The sequence below is a fragment of the Cucumis sativus genome, chromosome 1, assembly GCF_000004075.3.
Source record: "Cucumis sativus cultivar 9930 chromosome 1, Cucumber_9930_V3, whole genome shotgun sequence".
NCBI lineage: Eukaryota > Viridiplantae > Streptophyta > Magnoliopsida > Cucurbitales > Cucurbitaceae > Cucumis > Cucumis sativus.
The window spans coordinates 4,860,592-4,876,738 of record NC_026655.2 but is presented as its reverse complement, the minus strand read 5'-3'; the positions used below and the strand labels follow the sequence as shown (position 1 = coordinate 4,876,738).

At 36.2% G+C, this 16,147-nt stretch overlaps 4 protein-coding genes across 8 annotated transcripts; 2 read left to right on the top strand and 2 right to left on the bottom strand.

Moving 5' to 3' along the window:
* Positions 1–135: 135 nt before the first annotated feature.
* On the top strand, positions 136–5,960 carry LOC101209104 (hypothetical protein). The gene is made up of 7 exons (XM_004137493.3): positions 136–735; positions 1,260–1,492; positions 2,233–2,914; positions 3,293–3,623; positions 4,040–4,140; positions 4,248–4,442; positions 4,980–5,960. Exons 1-7 carry the CDS (start codon positions 532–534, stop codon positions 5,610–5,612), a joined length of 2,379 nt encoding a protein of 792 aa, XP_004137541.1. The 5' UTR covers positions 136–531; the 3' UTR covers positions 5,613–5,960.
* A 439-nt stretch (positions 5,961–6,399) lies between these two features.
* LOC101212935 (pentatricopeptide repeat-containing protein At3g12770) lies at positions 6,400–8,205 on the bottom strand. The gene has a single exon (XM_004137593.1). The coding sequence runs from the start codon at positions 8,203–8,205 to the stop codon at positions 6,400–6,402; it is 1,806 nt and encodes a 601-aa protein (XP_004137641.1).
* A 1,454-nt stretch (positions 8,206–9,659) lies between these two features.
* LOC101212697 (hypothetical protein) lies at positions 9,660–15,842 on the top strand. 5 transcript variants are annotated; one of them, XR_004216792.1, is made up of 8 exons: positions 9,660–10,194; positions 10,354–10,473; positions 10,566–10,619; positions 11,393–11,556; positions 12,284–12,460; positions 12,649–12,744; positions 13,149–13,217; positions 15,175–15,842. XR_004216792.1 is itself a non-coding variant. In XM_031885753.1 (7 exons), the coding sequence occupies exons 1-7, from the start codon at positions 9,790–9,792 to the stop codon at positions 13,153–13,155; spliced, it is 1,023 nt and encodes a 340-aa protein (XP_031741613.1). In that variant the 5' UTR covers positions 9,660–9,789; the 3' UTR covers positions 13,156–13,607. The 5 variants fall into 5 exon arrangements, 3 of the variants coding, with proteins under 3 accessions (XP_031741613.1, XP_031741604.1, XP_004137640.1); XR_004216789.1 differs by having other exon boundaries at positions 12,649–12,872; XM_031885753.1 differs by lacking the exon at positions 15,175–15,842 and having other exon boundaries at positions 13,149–13,607.
* Positions 13,412–15,347, bottom strand: LOC101208863 (probable aquaporin TIP3-2). The gene is made up of 3 exons (XM_004137492.3): positions 15,181–15,347; positions 14,584–14,933; positions 13,412–14,016 (listed from the first exon to the last, which is right to left on the bottom strand). Exons 1-3 carry the CDS (start codon positions 15,311–15,313, stop codon positions 13,630–13,632), a joined length of 870 nt encoding a protein of 289 aa, XP_004137540.1. The 5' UTR covers positions 15,314–15,347; the 3' UTR covers positions 13,412–13,629.
* Positions 15,843–16,147: the final 305 nt, after the last annotated feature.

Genomic DNA, 16,147 nt, shown 5'->3' with positions numbered 1-16,147 from the left:
ACACTTAAACACACTTCAAAAATATGATTAAGAAAAGGAAAACGAAGTTGTTAGGAAAGAATCTGTAAATATCTTCGTTTGGAAGAAAGTTTAAAATCCAACTTTCCCATTAATTATAAAATTAAATATAAAACGAAAATCAATAGTTTTGAGGCCCATCACAACTGTCGCCATTGTAGCGATCAATCTTCATTTTTTTTTTTTCATTTAAACCGTCTATGAAACTGCAGAAATTTTTGTGATTTTCTATATTTCTAGCTATTGATGTGGTGATAAGTAGTGAATTGGATGAAGAATCTCATGCGTTACAAGATCCCAAGAGCCTTAATCCGGTGATTTCTATTAATTTTAATTCCAATTTATCTTGACACTGAACTTTGAAGCAAGCAGAAGCAGTACCGGATTTTGATTCTTCTGATATTTTTCCATTTTGGGGGTTTCTTTGCCACATTTTTTTCCTTCGACTTTTTCGCAACCCAGTTTCGCGAGTCTTGATGGTTCAGAGTTCGTCGGCAATTTCGCAAATTTGAAATGGGGTCGCTCTTGATTCTGACGTTCTTGTTTGGTTTTGTTTTTGGGGTTGTGGCAATCGTTGGGGCGGAGGCTTTTGGAATCTTCATCATTTTGAACAAGTTGAGTAAGAGGTCTCAAAAGGATTTAGCTAAAGCCAATGCCAAGTTAGACCAATCCGAGCTAGATCCTCTTCAATCCCTTGAATTTCTTTCGAACAAACAGGTATTTAATGGTGCTTCTAATCTTGGAAATATGTAATGGTAATTCTCAATTCAGGTTTTCTGTATTCTTGTTTCGTCTAGGACTTCAAACGTGTGAAAAATGACTGAAATATTATATAGTTGTGTTACTAATAAATGTGTATGTAGTGGTTGTTGAGTTTACTAAATTGACTAATAATTCGGGATTTTGGTGCTTGGAGTTTAGTTTCTTGAATTTTACTTGCATACGTTGTGTTTGTATTAACTTTGCACTGGGGTTGCTTCATAATTGGAAGATCTATTGAAATAAGTTTGGTTTTCTTGTTACCTTGAACTCTGGTATGAGAAGATTGTTTCCAGGTCTTGATCCGCTGCAATTGCGCCATAATGGTTCAATTTGTATTAATTTAGAAGAGGAAGACAGGTTTCAACTATTTTAAGTTGCTTTTCTTGTGTAGCCTTAGTACAAGATGTACTGTTTCTACTTGTGTGATTCTTTGCATTGCCAAGTAAGCTGGTATGGTAAATGTGCTCTTTATTCCTCAGGGTTCTGTTTGGATATTAGAATCAAATGTGTTAGAAGATATCATAGAGAAAGGACCCAAAGAGCAAAAGAAAAGGAAGGATTTCTTGGAGGTAACTCCGGTAAAAAAGTATGCAAGAATCAAGGACCACACATTAGTGATAACGGAACTAGATGGTAAGAAGAGAACAACAATTCAATTAAATGGCTGCACAGTTGAAGCTGTTTCAGCAACAGACTTGCCTTCCAGAAAATGGTAGCTTCTTTCATATTTCTCTTGTTTTCTTGTTTTTATAAGATTTAAATCACATAAAACTGATGCAAAAACTTGATTCTGAAGGACTTTGAGTATTTTGGTTGAATTGTAATGATAACACTCAAGAATATAATGATAATGATGACTTCATGCTCAAAACTGTCTTGCATACATATGCTTCTTTCATTCTAATTGCTTGTCCTTGAGATGCTGAATTAATTCTAATAACTTCGACCCTGGTCACTGCCCATATTCTCTCAATAACTTTTGTTTTCCACGATTAATCAAACTAGTTAAATCTTGAAATGAATTTGAGCTGGTTAGTGCTTATCCCCAGAAGAAATTAAGTTGCACTATTTCCTGAATTCCTTCTGATAAGAAATGGTTGAATTTGTAGTAGCTCGCAGCTATGCATACAAGTAAAATTAGTAGTGTGTACTGTTATGGGACCCAGATCTTTTCAAAAGCTAGTCCTATCATTACCTTCTTGTATCAAATGCTATATATATATATTTTTTAATTCACACTATTTTTTGTTGTTTGTTGCATAATCATTCTTCTAAATTGACTCTACACGATATAGCGGTTAACGTGTTGATATTCCTGATGTGTGGAACCTGCAAAATATTTGTTTTGTTATCTTGAAGGCAAAAATTTGAGTTATATGATGAGAATTCAAGTTTTGCCTTTTATTATTCTTCTGAGACTCCATCTTTCTAATTTGAGTATTGGTATTTCAGGGTGAAAAGGTTCCCTTTAATATTGGAAAATAGGACCTCTGTAATTTATCATGAAAGTAAAAGAATTTTCATTTTTCTTGAGACTTCCTGGGAGAAGGAATCATGGTGCAAAGCCCTCCGTTTAGCCTCATGTGTTGACAAAGAAAAACTGCGGTCGGTTGCTAAATTGCAGAAAGAGTTCCATAGTTATATTTCTTCATTAAGTACTGGGTATCCTTCATTTATGAAGCCCTCTACAGGGCACCATACTGAAGCAATAGATAAGGAGATCAAGCCTAATGTTCCTCCTTCAAAGGTTCGCCAATTTTTCAAAAAGCTGGCAAAAAAGACTTCAAAGGCTGCTTCAGATTACATAGCAAATCCTTCTTCTTCTTTGCGTGAAGAAAAAAGATTTAGCGAGAGGTATCATCCCGGTCCAGATTTCATTTCATCAGCAGGCTTAGTAAAGGGAATTCCAAAGGCGCAGAGTACTAAAAGTTTCTTTGAGGAAGATATGGGAGCACCATCAACCTTGACTCATTCAATTAGCCAAAGTCATGCCTCCGTTGTCTCTGATGCAGATACTGATGACAGATTCTGGACTGATGAAGGAACGCTTTGTTGGAATTTGTTGATGTCGAGATTCTTTTTTGATGCCACAAGCAATGAAGGGCTAATGAAATCTTTACATGATCGAATTCAGGTTCATTTCTTTCCCCAAGAGATCCTTTTTCTTTTTTGGCATGTTGAATCAATTTAAGTAGTGTCAGAGGCATGTAGATGATTTTTGTTAATTATCTTTCTAATACTCCTGTCACTATTTTCTTCCATTGTTTGATGAATGTTTGGAATTTTAATCCATAAATACAATATATTTTGTTACTGGGAAAAGGAGGAACACATATTTATTCGCCAAATAATGGTGTCAACTGCAAACCTTGTAAACGTTTATGGTTGTATCAAGTCATTTATAGTTGGTTGATTAGGATAACATCCTTTTGGACTGTCATTTCTTGGAATAAACGTTGTTACTGTTCTAGTTCATGCCAGGGTCATGTTACTTTTTTTTTTTCCATGGCAGAGGATGTTGTCCAAGATGAGGACTCCAAGTTACATTGGTGAAATTATCTGTACTAAAGTTGATCCTGGAAATCTCCCGCCCAATATTAATATTATTAGGGTTCTTCCCTTTGAATTGAATGAGGTATGGGCCTTGGAGGTCGATTTTGAATACTCTGGAGGGTTTGCCTTAGACATTGAAACTAGAATTGAAGTTCATGAATTAGATCTTCAAAAAAACGCAGTAGACTCAAAATCTGATTCAAGCGATGTTGGGGAGGTTTCTTCATTTCTAGAAGATTATCTTGGAAAGCAGCTCAGTTCCTCTGAAGGAACAGATCAGAACGATGAAGGTGACTGACTAACAAATAGATGGTTTTCATGACGTGTTTGAACATGGATTTCTTTTCGCTTATGTTTCTACTTATACTGTGTTGCCTGCACAAAGTCTAGATGGTATAAGATTTATCTCAAAGCAAAATGAATATAATGTTACTATCGGAAGTGGAAAAAAGTGGTCTTCGTAAATCTGCACATATCTGCAAGTTAAATTGTATATTTGGAACTATTGAGCTTTTAAAATTTCTACGCTGTCTAGATGGTATAAGATTTATCTCAAGTTAATTTTCATGATGGGAGCTTTTAAAATTGTATATTTGGAAATATACAGTGAGAATTCTGATTTTAGGTTCTTATATGCTCATCATGAAAATGCTAGACAAATATTTTTACTAAGTAGTTAAAAGTTCGATACAATGTTCGGTTGCAGGTGGGCCAGGAAACAATAAGAACCCTGCTTCCTCGTCCTCGTCCTCTAGTGGATCCAGGTGGAAATCTTTAATGAATTCCATTGCTAAACAGGTTTCTCAGGTTTGTTGAATTTCTGCACTTGAGAGTTAAGTAGAAGTGTATCTTGAAACTAAAAAAACCACTGTTAGATGTCTAATACTTCTCTCATTTCGTTCATGAATTTATAGGTGCCTATCTCCTTGGTAATAAAGGTTGGATCTCTTCGGGGGACACTTCGGTTACATATAAAGCCACCTCCTTCTGATCAACTATGGTACAGTTTTACATCCATGCCTTATTTGGAGTTGCGCTTGGCTTCATCGTTCGGGGACCATAAGATAACTAGTGCACATGTTGCTCAGTTTTTGAACAATCGAATTAAGGTATGGAGATGTGTTTCATAATTCATAACATGTTGGCTTTTCGTTGTTTTATATATATATATATATATTGTTTATGTTAAATGATTAGGATGTTAATTGTTCATTCTCATTTTGTTTTTCACTTGGAAAATGTTGGTTCAGGTAGATATTTGAATGAAAGTGTCGGGATATTTTTGTTTTTGTATGAAAAAGGAGGAAGCAATTGATAACAAAGAATCACATGTGATGTTTTCAAATAGAAAATTGAGCCTCAAGTACGTCAATTTGTTTGCGCTCACAGCATTCCATAATTTATCCTGTTTTTTTAGTACAATTGGAGATATGGGAATTTGAACTCCATCTTGAACTCCTATTCTTAAGGAATGCAAGTTTTTTTATCATTGAACTAGACTCAAATTGAAATTTACATGACCATGAAAACGTGTAACTTAGTAACTGAAAAGTTGAACTCATGTCTGATGATATCTTTTCTACAACCCATATTTGAGCAATATTGCTGTCCAACTGCTGATACTGCCATTGTTACCAAATATACAGGCAGTGATAAGAGATACTTTAGTGCTCCCCAACAGTGAAAGTATTTACATCCCATTTATGATGGCAGAGAAGGATGACTGGGTTCCAAGGGATATTGCACCATTTATGTGGCTTAACCAAGGAGCTTCTGACAATAAAGCTTCATGTGAAAATCAAAGCTCCCATCCTGTTGAGGCCAAGAATAGATCTGAAGCCACTAAAACCACCTCCACAGACCAGCAGGGTATTGAGGACAAAAGACCTAAGAACGCTGAATCTTCTCAATCACACTCTGACTTGTCCAATGCATCAAAGCCTTCATCAAGTACTACTAATCCAGCTCGAGCTACAAAAAAGACATCGGACGAAAATGAAATGAAAGTCCCTTTATTAGAAAATGACAAAGCAGTTGAAAATTTCCAGCAACGTAATAGAGAGTATGCCCAAGAAAATCATTCACCATCTAGGTCTACAAGCAGCTTATCATCCGGGCAGGAAAGTTATAACGCTGAAGAAGATGAAAAGCCAAAAAGAATAGGAAGAAGAGCTAGAATGTTAGAGATAGGGAAGAAGATGGGGGAGAAACTAGAAGAAAAGAGACGTAATATTGAAGAAAAGAGTAGGAATATTGTTGAGAAAATGCGAGGACCATAGGCATAAATATTACAAAACATCAATATTTGAAGATGGGCGATAGAAGATGTGAATGTGATTCAGAGTGCAAATGACGGTTCGTCTCTTTCAAACCCACAAATACTGAAGCAACTGGAGTACAAATTTTGCAATCATTTTTTTCTCTCTCTCAATACTAGAATTTGATTCAGGTGGAGCTGAGGCAATTCAAATTGTATTGGTCCAGTCCTGAGTATAGGAAACCCTAGATGTGATATTCTTGTTTTCATGAGTTAGTTCGACATTTTTCTCTGTATAGATACATTACAGCTTAGTCCTCATGAACATTGGTTAGCCATAAGTAAATCAAATAAATGGAGTTTATCAATACGTAAAGTAATTTCTCTGTATTTGTTAAGATATATACACACTACTTGAACACTAACAAACGTACCGTCACAATTAGGGATGTACAAATTTCACGAAGATGTTTCAAAATCTTCTTGGAATGTTAATTTTCTTATATTGAGATTGTAACAGTTATGGTTGTAATGTTTACTTTTGTTTTGACGAACCTTCGGTTCCACAGTTTCTTAAGTACTTGAAAATCCTGAGCAATCTTTAGGCGAGAGCCAATGCATTGTATAGATATCGAAGCTTTTCGAAGCTGCCACCATTTAAACTTATTTGTTCCCTTCATTTCCAAGCCACCCCTTGTCATTTTCCACCAATTCACAAAGCTTTTTTTTGAAGATTAGCACATTTTAATGGGAAATATCAATGGAACAAAATGGAGTTCTTCGGTTATGATATGGATAGGGCCATAGATTTAAAGCTGGCTGCATCCTGGTTCTTTGACCAAACCTTTATCATCAATCAAACTTCTCACTTTGGCTGCTTCTTTCCACTTACCCATAGATGTGTATAAATTAGCCATCAAAACATGATTTACTGGGTTTCTAGGATTTGAACTTAATAGACATCTATTTGCAACTTCTCCAAGTTCAACATCACAATAAGTTCTGCAAGCACTGAGGAAAGGAGCCCAAGCTTGAGATTGAAATTGGGTAGGCATCTCTTGAATTGTATTCAAAGCTAATTCTAGATGACCAGCTCGGCTTAGAATGTCTACCAAACAAGTGTAGTGTACCATGGTAGGTACTATTCCATAATCCAACTGCATGTTCTTGAAATGCTCTAGTCCATCTTCCACTAGACCTGAATGACTGCAAGCCAATAAAATGCTTGCATAAACAGAACCATCTGGTTTTATTCCTGATCTTTGCATCTCATGAAACAGATTCATCGTCTTTTCTCCCATCCCATGCACGGCATAACCGTTCATCATGGAACTCCAAGCTGCCAAGTCTCTATGTATCATACTATTAAAAACTTTTTCTGCCTTCTCAATACTTCCAAATTTGCAATACAAATGTATCAACGATGTTGAAACTTGACTATCCGATGCTAAACCGTCCTGCTGTATGAATGCCTCAATTTCCCTACGCATGCTCAATGATCCTAAATCAGCACAAGCAGAGATAGCAGTAGCTAGCATTGCTCCATTTGGTCTAACATTATTTTGTGTTGCCATTGAAAATAGACTTAATGCTTCTCTGGGATACCCAGCATTGGCATATCCACTTATCATTGATGTCCATGAATAGATGCTTTTTTCAGATAACAAATCAAATACTGCTCGAGCAGACAAGAGGTCTCCACATTTTGAATACATGCTAATGAGCAAACAACCAATAGGATCCTCGTACTTGAGCCCAGTTTTCAAGAGGAGGGAATGAAGTGAAGAACCTAAAAACAAATTTCCTAGTTGTATACAAGAGGAGATTATGTCTACAAAAACAAATTTATCCAATACGACATTATTTTGCCTCATTTGGCTAAAGGTTTCGAATACTTTGGCAACAGCCCCAGCTTTCAAGTAACCACCAAGCATTATTGTCCAAGAAATTACTGTCTTCTCGCTGATGGCATAAAAAACAGAGCAAGCAGAATCGATTTGACCAAAGTTTACGTACATTTGCACAAGAGAATTTTCGACAGGCGTATCATCATGAAGTTGAAACTTGGTTAAGCAACCGTGTAGCAAACGTCCCTGAAAGAGAGATCCATGAGTTGGGTCAGCAAAACCTGACAATAAGCTTACAAAAGTTGAGGAATTTGGCTCAAATCCACCCCCCAACATCTCTCTGAATAGCTTTAAAGCTTCATTAACCCGAAAACTACGAGAATAAGCAGCAATCATAGAATTCCAAGAAATGACACTTCTTGTAGACGTTTCGTCAAACACTTGGCGTGAAGCACGCAAGTTAGAAAATTTGGAGTACATGTCAACGAGCGAGGTTTGAACAAAGACGTCTGATTCAAAGCCTACATGGATGAGGTGAGCGTGGAGCATTGTGCCATCACCGATCGAAGCAAGATTGGCGCAAGCCTTGAGGAGGAGAGGAAAGGTGAAATTGTTGCCATGGATTCCAGAGTGGCGCATAAACGAGTAGGTTTCAAGAGATTGGGCGAAAAACCCGCCATTGACAGAGCTTCTAATCGTCAAGTTCCATAGATAAAGAGGCTTCTTGGTAATCAAGGTGGAAGATGAAGAGAACCTATGAATCTGCATTTGTTTGTCTATTAATTTCACCGCTCTTCCATTGCTTTGGCAAAGAACCCATGGACAATCGTGTAACAAAAATATCGGGGAATTGACAAAAATAGGCCAAAAATGGGTAGAAAAAGAGTTTTAGGATTGATTGTAAAAAAGTTGAAATTTAGGATAAATTGGAGGTGAAATGACGAAAATACCTTTTTTATTTTCCTGCCTCTTTTTCCCTTTCTTCTTTTTCCTTTTCTTCAACCCAAAGACAGAAGGCCGTTCAAAAGAAAAACGTAAACCAGAGTATTTGAACTCTCCCGCGTTTGCAGTTACCCCCTTCAACTCTCTCCCGCCTCCGGTGAACGTTTTTCTCTTCCGTCCATTTCTTCTCCACGACTCTCCGCTATATTTTCCGATTTCAACTTGTTCACCGAACGTCTCCATTTCTTCTGCACGGGTCTCTGTTTTACTTTCGACTTCAACTCCGGCGGACGCTTCTCCACTTCCATCCATTTCGATTTCAGGTTTGTTTTCACCGGACCTCTCCATTTCTTATCCACTCCTCTACGTTGGCAGTGTCGTATCCATCATTTCCTTTGCAATGTACGGTAATAATAGAAAAACCATACCTTGGAGTTTAGAACTTGAATTCGAACATATATTTGGTATCCCATATAAACTCTGCAAAGCTACCAGTACAATAGAATATCATAAGCTGCATTGTTGAAAGACCATTTCCTTTGCAATTTGTTGAAAGACATTATCATAAGCTACATTGTTGTTCTCTACTTTGTTAATGTTTTTAGTGATGTAGTTCCAATAGAATACAATCTTTAGAATGCATGTTTAGCTAGTCTAGGTAGTCTACTAGGTGTTAATATGGTTCTACGTATCGATAGACATTGATATATGGTTCTACGTATCGATAGACATTGATATAAGTTTAGTTTCTATCGTTAATATAATCCAAAAATTTGTTATAGCGGGTAAATATTTTAATTTATTTTGCTATTTTTAAAAATGTATTTTTTTATTTAATTTAAGGGAAATTATAAAAAATAAAATATTTTACAAATCTAAGTGTAATAAATGTTGGACATCGAAATTTGGATCTGCTACATCGTTCTGTCACACCTGACAACGCCATCTTTATTTATAGAAATCTCGGCTCAATATATAATTGTTTTAAATTAAGCCTCTTCAAGTTATTTAAAATATTTTAATTTTTTCTTTTACTTTTTATGATCTCACTATCCTCTAATTCAGACCCGTTTGTTAATTAACTAATTTTAAATATAAAAAATAAACCAAAACATTTAATTTCTATAATCTTTCTTGCTAAAATAATCTCTTAAAAATAATTGTGAAAAGAGAATCTAAATTTAAGTTTAATAAAAACAAGAAATTATTTTAAATAGCAAAATGTAGAAATATAAATCTTTTTGCAACTTTTGAAAAGATTATGAGAAGGTAACCCAACCTTTCTATTTAATTTTAGGCGCCACATTTTATCCATATTTTTTTGTTTAACTCCGACGAGAGGCGAGAATCCCGACTCCTCGCATTTCACGAAGCCAGTCGGACGGCCAATTGCCACACCGCTCATGCCTCATGGTGGCTACGTTTGTTCCTTTTTGTTCGAACTTTACACTAAAACTCCGCCCTTCTAATCCCCCTTCGATCCTTGCACCTCTACGCAAAAATCAGAGAGGCGCGAAGTTGAAATGTTTCGGTGTTGCGAGGCCTCATATTCTGCCTTCCGCATTCGGAGAAGACGGTGGCCTGCGAGTCTTTGTGCTCTCTGATCTACATACGGATTACGACGAAAATATGAACTGGATTCACTCCTTGTCATTGGACAAATATAGAGACGATGTTCTTATTGTCCCCGGAGATGTAGCCGAGACGATAAGTAATTTTGTTTCGACAATGGCTATGTTGAAGGATAGATTTGAGCGCGTCTTCTTTGTGCCTGGGAATCATGATCTGTGGTGCCGTCGGGAGGAAGACAATTATGTAAGTGGTTGGAGGTTAGGTTTCGTGCTGTAAGCTCTCTCGTAATTTCTTAGTTTTTATATTTTTAGGATGACTTACCAGTTTTGAAGCATCTATACATTGTGATTTTCATTAGATTTTCCTTCTTAGCTATTTCATTACACGCTTTCTTTTTTTCAGCTCGATTCTATTGAGAAGATGAGTAAACTTCTTGATGCGTGTAGAGATCTTGGAGTTGATACCAATCCGGCAATCTTGAACGGATTGGGAATAGTTCCGTTGTTCTCTTGGTATCACGAGGTGGGTGATTGACTGTTACTTTCTCTTTGTAGCTTTCAGTTCTAGTGATATTAATGCTCATCCTTGTGCGTTATTTGATGTTTTTGCATCAGAGTTTTGACAGAGAAATGGACTTACAGGGTATCCGCATTCCATCTCTGGAGATGGTGATTCACTTTCTTTTCCCTAGTAAGAGTCTTTAGATCTAGTTTTAATATCAGGTTTTTTCTGTATCTATAACGCCTTTGGTATAGTTTCATGTTAATCTTTTTATTTATTATTCAAGGTTCTTGCAATGGTCTCATTGGATTTTTGTTTTCTTTTGAATAATACATATAGAAAATGGAAATGGAAATGAAATTAGTTCTTCGTATCATGGAGAACTAATTCCATTTCCAGAGCTCTAATTTGTTTGCCTTTTGTCCTCCATCCCTTTTAATTTTTGCATTTTGAATGTCTTTTTTGGTTCGTTTGATGTGGGCTGCATCTTTTCAACTTGTCTGTGTATTTATTTCAAGATTCCTGTTTCTTTGATTTCTCATGGAATGTTACCTTGAGCAATGATCAAAACTTGTGTTGGTGGAATAAGGAGTTTTCTCTCTTCTACAGTTGAGCTTTGAAATTTCAATGTTTTGTACCTATAGCTTGCTGGCAACTTCCATTTCGTTTCTCATTATAATATCTGCTGTGATAAAATTTTATTGAGTGAACAATTCTCCCAATTAGTTACTTTATTGTAGATGTTCACGCATGGTAGTTATATTATTTGTGTTTGAAGAAGGCTCGAGATTATTGTTGTGTCTTCGTACTGTTTTTTAATCCTTTTACACGAAATTTTATTTTGGTTATTTTTGCAACTTCATTTTCTTATTTGAATCCGTTGATTTGAAAATGAAAACTCGTGGAATTGGACCAATTGGTTTTAAATGGCTAATGGCAGGTATGTAAAGACTTCCATGCATGTAAATGGCCCGGAGATCTTTCAAATGAAGGTGCTTCACTAGCATTGTTCTTTGATGCAATGAATGAAAAGAATAATATAATGATCGAGAAGATTCGAAGAACCTGCAGTCAGATAATTACATTTTCTCACTTTGTTCCCAGGTCAGTAAATATACGTGCGCAAACACCCAACTCATTAATTGTGTTTTACAAACTGATTCTCATATCACGGTCTTCTATGGAGAGCATTTGGTGCATCTTTTATATGTTGTTAAATTATGGATCGTTTATGTCAATAGACAGTGTTCAATTTGCATGTCGTATGCTGTTGCCTTGGAAATGCAATTATTTAATCGAGGTATTTGGTCCACACTTTATTGTTGCATATAAAGTAGCAACAAGTGTGATGATTCATTTATGGCACTTAGATTCTTAAATGAAGTTGGATTTACATTCTTTCTCCTGAACCCAATCAAACACTGACTCAAACCAGAGGGCAAGTTTGGATTACTTCTTCTTTTTTAGAATTTTGATAACTGCCAATTATATTAAATAACAGGGGTATAGGAGGACCCCACTCCATGGATTATGTTCATTATGTATATGTTCATGTCCCATTCCAATTAACCTTTGGAAGAGAAAGTTCGCCGATCCAAAGCTAGCTTCTAGGGTTAAAATAATGAAGTTATTAAATCCACGATCTTGGAGCTTATCACTAAACATCCTATACTCTTACCACTAGGATCGCTTCTTAATCACGGGAAAGCATGGCTACTGAAACGTTTGACGAAGTCAAGCATATGATGATTTATGACTTTTTTATCAATAGCTTCTTTGTGTTTGTCATTTTTGTTAATATAATGATGTGCTTTGCTTGTTGTGTTCATAGGCCAGAGCTATGTCCAGAAAAGAGGATGCTATTCTACCCAAAACTCCCTAAAATCATTGGCTCAGATTATCTCGAGGATCGTATAAGATCAATACACGGGAGTAAAGAAACAACATCAGCATGTCATGTGTTTGGTCATACCCATTTCTGCTGGGATCTAGTACTTGATGGCATCAGGTAATGTTAAATCATTTCACTTCACTTGCAAAATGCAAAATTTTTCCTTGACCTTCGAGTTCAAATTTTAGAGCATGAAAAGGAGTAGAAGACAATGAATTCTTCTCATTGTGTGACCCTTTTTATACGCATGAACTTGTGCTTATATGTTTGATCATAAGAAGATTGCTGAGATGCTTTATTTTCAGGTATGTCCAGGCGCCATTGGCTTATCCCAGAGAACGCAAGAAAAGGATGAATGGCGGTGAAGATTGGCTTCCTTTTTGCATTTTTTCCAACGGAAGGTTCGCTCATAAACTCACCCCTTGTTACTGGTCTGATTATTATGCATCCAATCCAAGATCACCTCACAACACCCAACTTGCTCCTTGGGTTGCCAAATACTATAAAATGAAATGAAAGAACTGTTCAGGTTCAATCCTATTTTTGTATATTTTTTTTGCGTTTATTGTTTTAGTATACGTACTGTCATAAGTCATGTTGTTCTTTTGTACGTCGGTTTTGGTTTCATTTTCTCCTTGTTTATCCTTTTTTCCTTTCACAATTTCAGATATATATAATTCATTTTTTACAGAGATGACTATATTTTAGTTTATAATTCGTGTCAATAGTATTAAGGACCAAAATGAATATGGAGAGCAAAGACAAAAGATTGAAGGACCATTTTTGGTTTGTCTTGAAATTACAGGAAATGAAATGTCAACTTACGAGGACGACAAGGATATGGATTAAGGGCAAAACTTTGGACCTATTCATGGTATTTCCATAACCTAATCCAACTCTTTTGTCTCTGTTGTGAAATTTATTGAATTCTCCGTTTGAAAATGTCACCGTATTTGGATTTATAAAAAATATAGGGGGTAACCTTTAAGATCGAACCTTGACCTTATCACAAATGGATTTAAAAAGGAAAAGAAAAGAAAACATCACCTTAGAATTTAAGAAAAGATAAAGATGTAAGCTGTATGACATTTATTACCTTCATGAACATAAACACCACAAATAAACCCCAAACGGAGACAACAAACCACCCTTGGCCAACAAAAGGCTTCGAGTCTTTTCCAAAGAAGAAAAAAAAACCCTACAACATATAGAGCAGAAAAACAGTCTCACATCCAAAACACACATTCGAATATGTTTTTACAAATTAAAAAAAAAAAAAAAAAAACTCAGTAATCCTCGGGAGCCAAGGGCTGGTGAGTATGTAGAGGAGGTTCAACGGGAATGACCAAGTACTCATATACAAGGGCCGCAAGCCCACCTCCGATTAATGGGCCAATCCAATAGATCCAATGATTGTCCCATCTCCAGCCCACTAAAGAAGGCCCAAATGCCCTTGCTGGGTTCATGCAGGCCCCATCGAAGGCCCCACCCACCAGAATATTGGCCCCGACTATTAACCCGATTGCCAGTGGTGCTATTGTTCCCAAACTGCCCCTCTTTGGGTCTATTGCTGTTGCGTAAACTGTGTAGACCAATGCAAATGTAAGGATTATCTCTAGTAGAAACCCGTGCAATTCCGATACTCCTGATGAAACAAAGAACCCCATAGGCCTCTGCAATTTGACAAAAAAAAAAAAAAAAAAAGAGATGATAAAATAAACAAAGGAAGTAAGGACGTTAAAGGAAAGTAAAAATTAGGGATGGATATCTTGAGCGCCTCTACTAGAAACAATAATCTAAAAGGGTTATGAAGCATGGCATGAGAGACTTAGATGGAAGCCTCTTAGTTTTTAAAAATTAAGCACATTTTCCTCAATTGCTTTGAATGCTTAGCCAAAATTTTGGAGCTCTTTTCTTACGTTTACAGAACTTAGATGGTGAAACCAGAGAGAGTCAGTTTGAGTATGCACGAAATTGTGGAATTAAAAGTTAAATGAAAAAAAAAATAAAAACATTTCTTTTTTCTTCCTTCTTAAAAGTTTGATTAGATACTTCGGAAACATACACAAAAGTTATATGTGTACTTTAAAATAATAATGAGTTCAAGATCTTTAGTATTTTGTTTTTTTTTTCTTAACCTTTTTTATTCTTGAATCTTCATATAATTGTGAAAAAAGAAAAAAAAAATTAAAGGCTACATTTTCTAAAGCATTAGTTATATGTGAGTGTTTTTCTTTTACCATGCCACCCGTTGCAAGTCTCAAGAGAAGTGAAGCGATAATGGCACCCAAAATCTGTGCAACCCAATAGAAGAATGCACGAATAAGAGATATCCTCCCTCCGATAAGGGCCCCAAAAGTTACTGCAGGATTCACATGCCCACCCGATATGTTGATGCTCGCTGCCACCGCCGAGAACAGCGCAAACGCGTGTGCTATCGCTATCACTACTAAATCGGACGCAGCTCTGCCTGTGTCGGTCCCCTTTCTACCATAACCGTGACCATAACTGTACCCTCCTCGGCCGTAACTTCCATGCCCATAACTTCCGTGACCATAACTTCCATAATCCGCTGGCCTGAAAATTTTATCTGCAAAAATGGAAAACCAAGAAATTAATAATCCATCCATTGATCTTGCATGCATGTACTTGAAAATGTTTGTAAAAAAATTTAAAAGAAAATCCTTTCAAATACAATATTGAATTTTTTAATAAGATCAAGTTTGGGCGGTTGCATGTTTGAAAAAAAAAAATCATTTGTCAAATCGTTGTTGATTATTTAAAATTAGTTTATTAGTCAATTTTTTACTTTCAAAATAACTGTAAAACAGTCATACCAAGAGCGAGAACGGAGCCTTCGCCAGCAAAGACGAAGATGAAAGTGGAAATGAACTCAGCTAAGGTAGCACGAATGGAGTCGGGGTGGGTGGCCTCATCGGCCCGTCCAAAAGCATATCGTCTCGGCGGCATAACGGCGGTGAAAAACAGGATCACCAAAACCAAAACACTTCCTCACGAAGCAGAGTGTTTAGTTAAGTCTCCTTTCCCTTTTTTGGTTGTTGAAATACCTGAGGGTGGAAAATTATGGTGTGTGAGAGCTTGAAATTGCAAATTTGCATGTAGGATTGTGGGATTTTTAAAATGAGGGGGAAAATGGGGGGTTGAGAGAAGGGAGACAGGTGGAAATAGGTGGTGGTTTTGGGGTGACACGTAATGATATGTGTAAGCTCTTCAATTTCGATTCCAAACACAAAATCACACTCTCTTATCTTTTCCCTTGCTTTGGATTTGTTTGGACGTTTTGGAGCTGTTCCGTTTCGGACGATGTGTAGATATACAGTGTAGATACATTCCGAAGTTATCCAGCCTTTGATGCATTTCCCCCATTTTCTTTCCTTCCTTTCGTCTTACCTGTTTCCGATGTTGTGGCCCATTTGCCTGATCCGTTATGCAATACACTAATCAGGCCCAAGGTCCAAGGCCCATTTTCTGTTTCAAATTCTGCTTTTTGGAAACCAATTTGGTGATATAATAGAAGTGATGAGAATATTATAGAAAAAAGTGCAAAATAATAAATGTAAATTGTAAAATTGCTTAAAATGTTCAAGGTAGAGTAAAATTTCATTAGGTTCTATTTTGTAAACATCTTTTGTTCATTTTATTATATTTGATGATGTTTCATGATAAAAAAAAAAATGAATGTAATTTGTTTTCCTTCATTTAATTGTGACAATCGTAATAATATCTACGTTAAACTTCAATTTTTAGAATTCTATACGTGACATGACTATCATTGACATATCA

Coding starts and splice junctions, on each gene's coding strand:
- LOC101212697 (XM_031885744.1), top strand. CDS start 9,790: ATGGTGGCTACGTTTGTTCCTTTTTGTTCGAACTTTACACTAAAACTC. Junction 10,474..10,565: donor TGTTCTCTTGGTATCACGAG/GTGGGTGATTGA, acceptor TTTTTGCATCAG/AGTTTTGACAGAGAAATGGA. Junction 10,620..11,392: donor GCATTCCATCTCTGGAGATG/GTGATTCACTTT, acceptor GGCTAATGGCAG/GTATGTAAAGACTTCCATGC.
- LOC101208863 (XM_004137492.3), bottom strand. CDS start 15,313: ATGCCGCCGAGACGATATGCTTTTGGACGGGCCGATGAGGCCACCCAC. Junction 14,934..15,180: donor AGGCTCCGTTCTCGCTCTTG/GTATGACTGTTT, acceptor CCATTTTTGCAG/ATAAAATTTTCAGGCCAGCG. Junction 14,017..14,583: donor GACTTGCAACGGGTGGCATG/GTAAAAGAAAAA, acceptor GTCAAATTGCAG/AGGCCTATGGGGTTCTTTGT.
- LOC101209104 (XM_004137493.3), top strand. CDS start 532: ATGGGGTCGCTCTTGATTCTGACGTTCTTGTTTGGTTTTGTTTTTGGG. Junction 736..1,259: donor AATTTCTTTCGAACAAACAG/GTATTTAATGGT, acceptor TTTATTCCTCAG/GGTTCTGTTTGGATATTAGA. Junction 3,624..4,039: donor AACAGATCAGAACGATGAAG/GTGACTGACTAA, acceptor GTTCGGTTGCAG/GTGGGCCAGGAAACAATAAG.
- LOC101212935 (XM_004137593.1), bottom strand. CDS start 8,205: ATGCAGATTCATAGGTTCTCTTCATCTTCCACCTTGATTACCAAGAAG.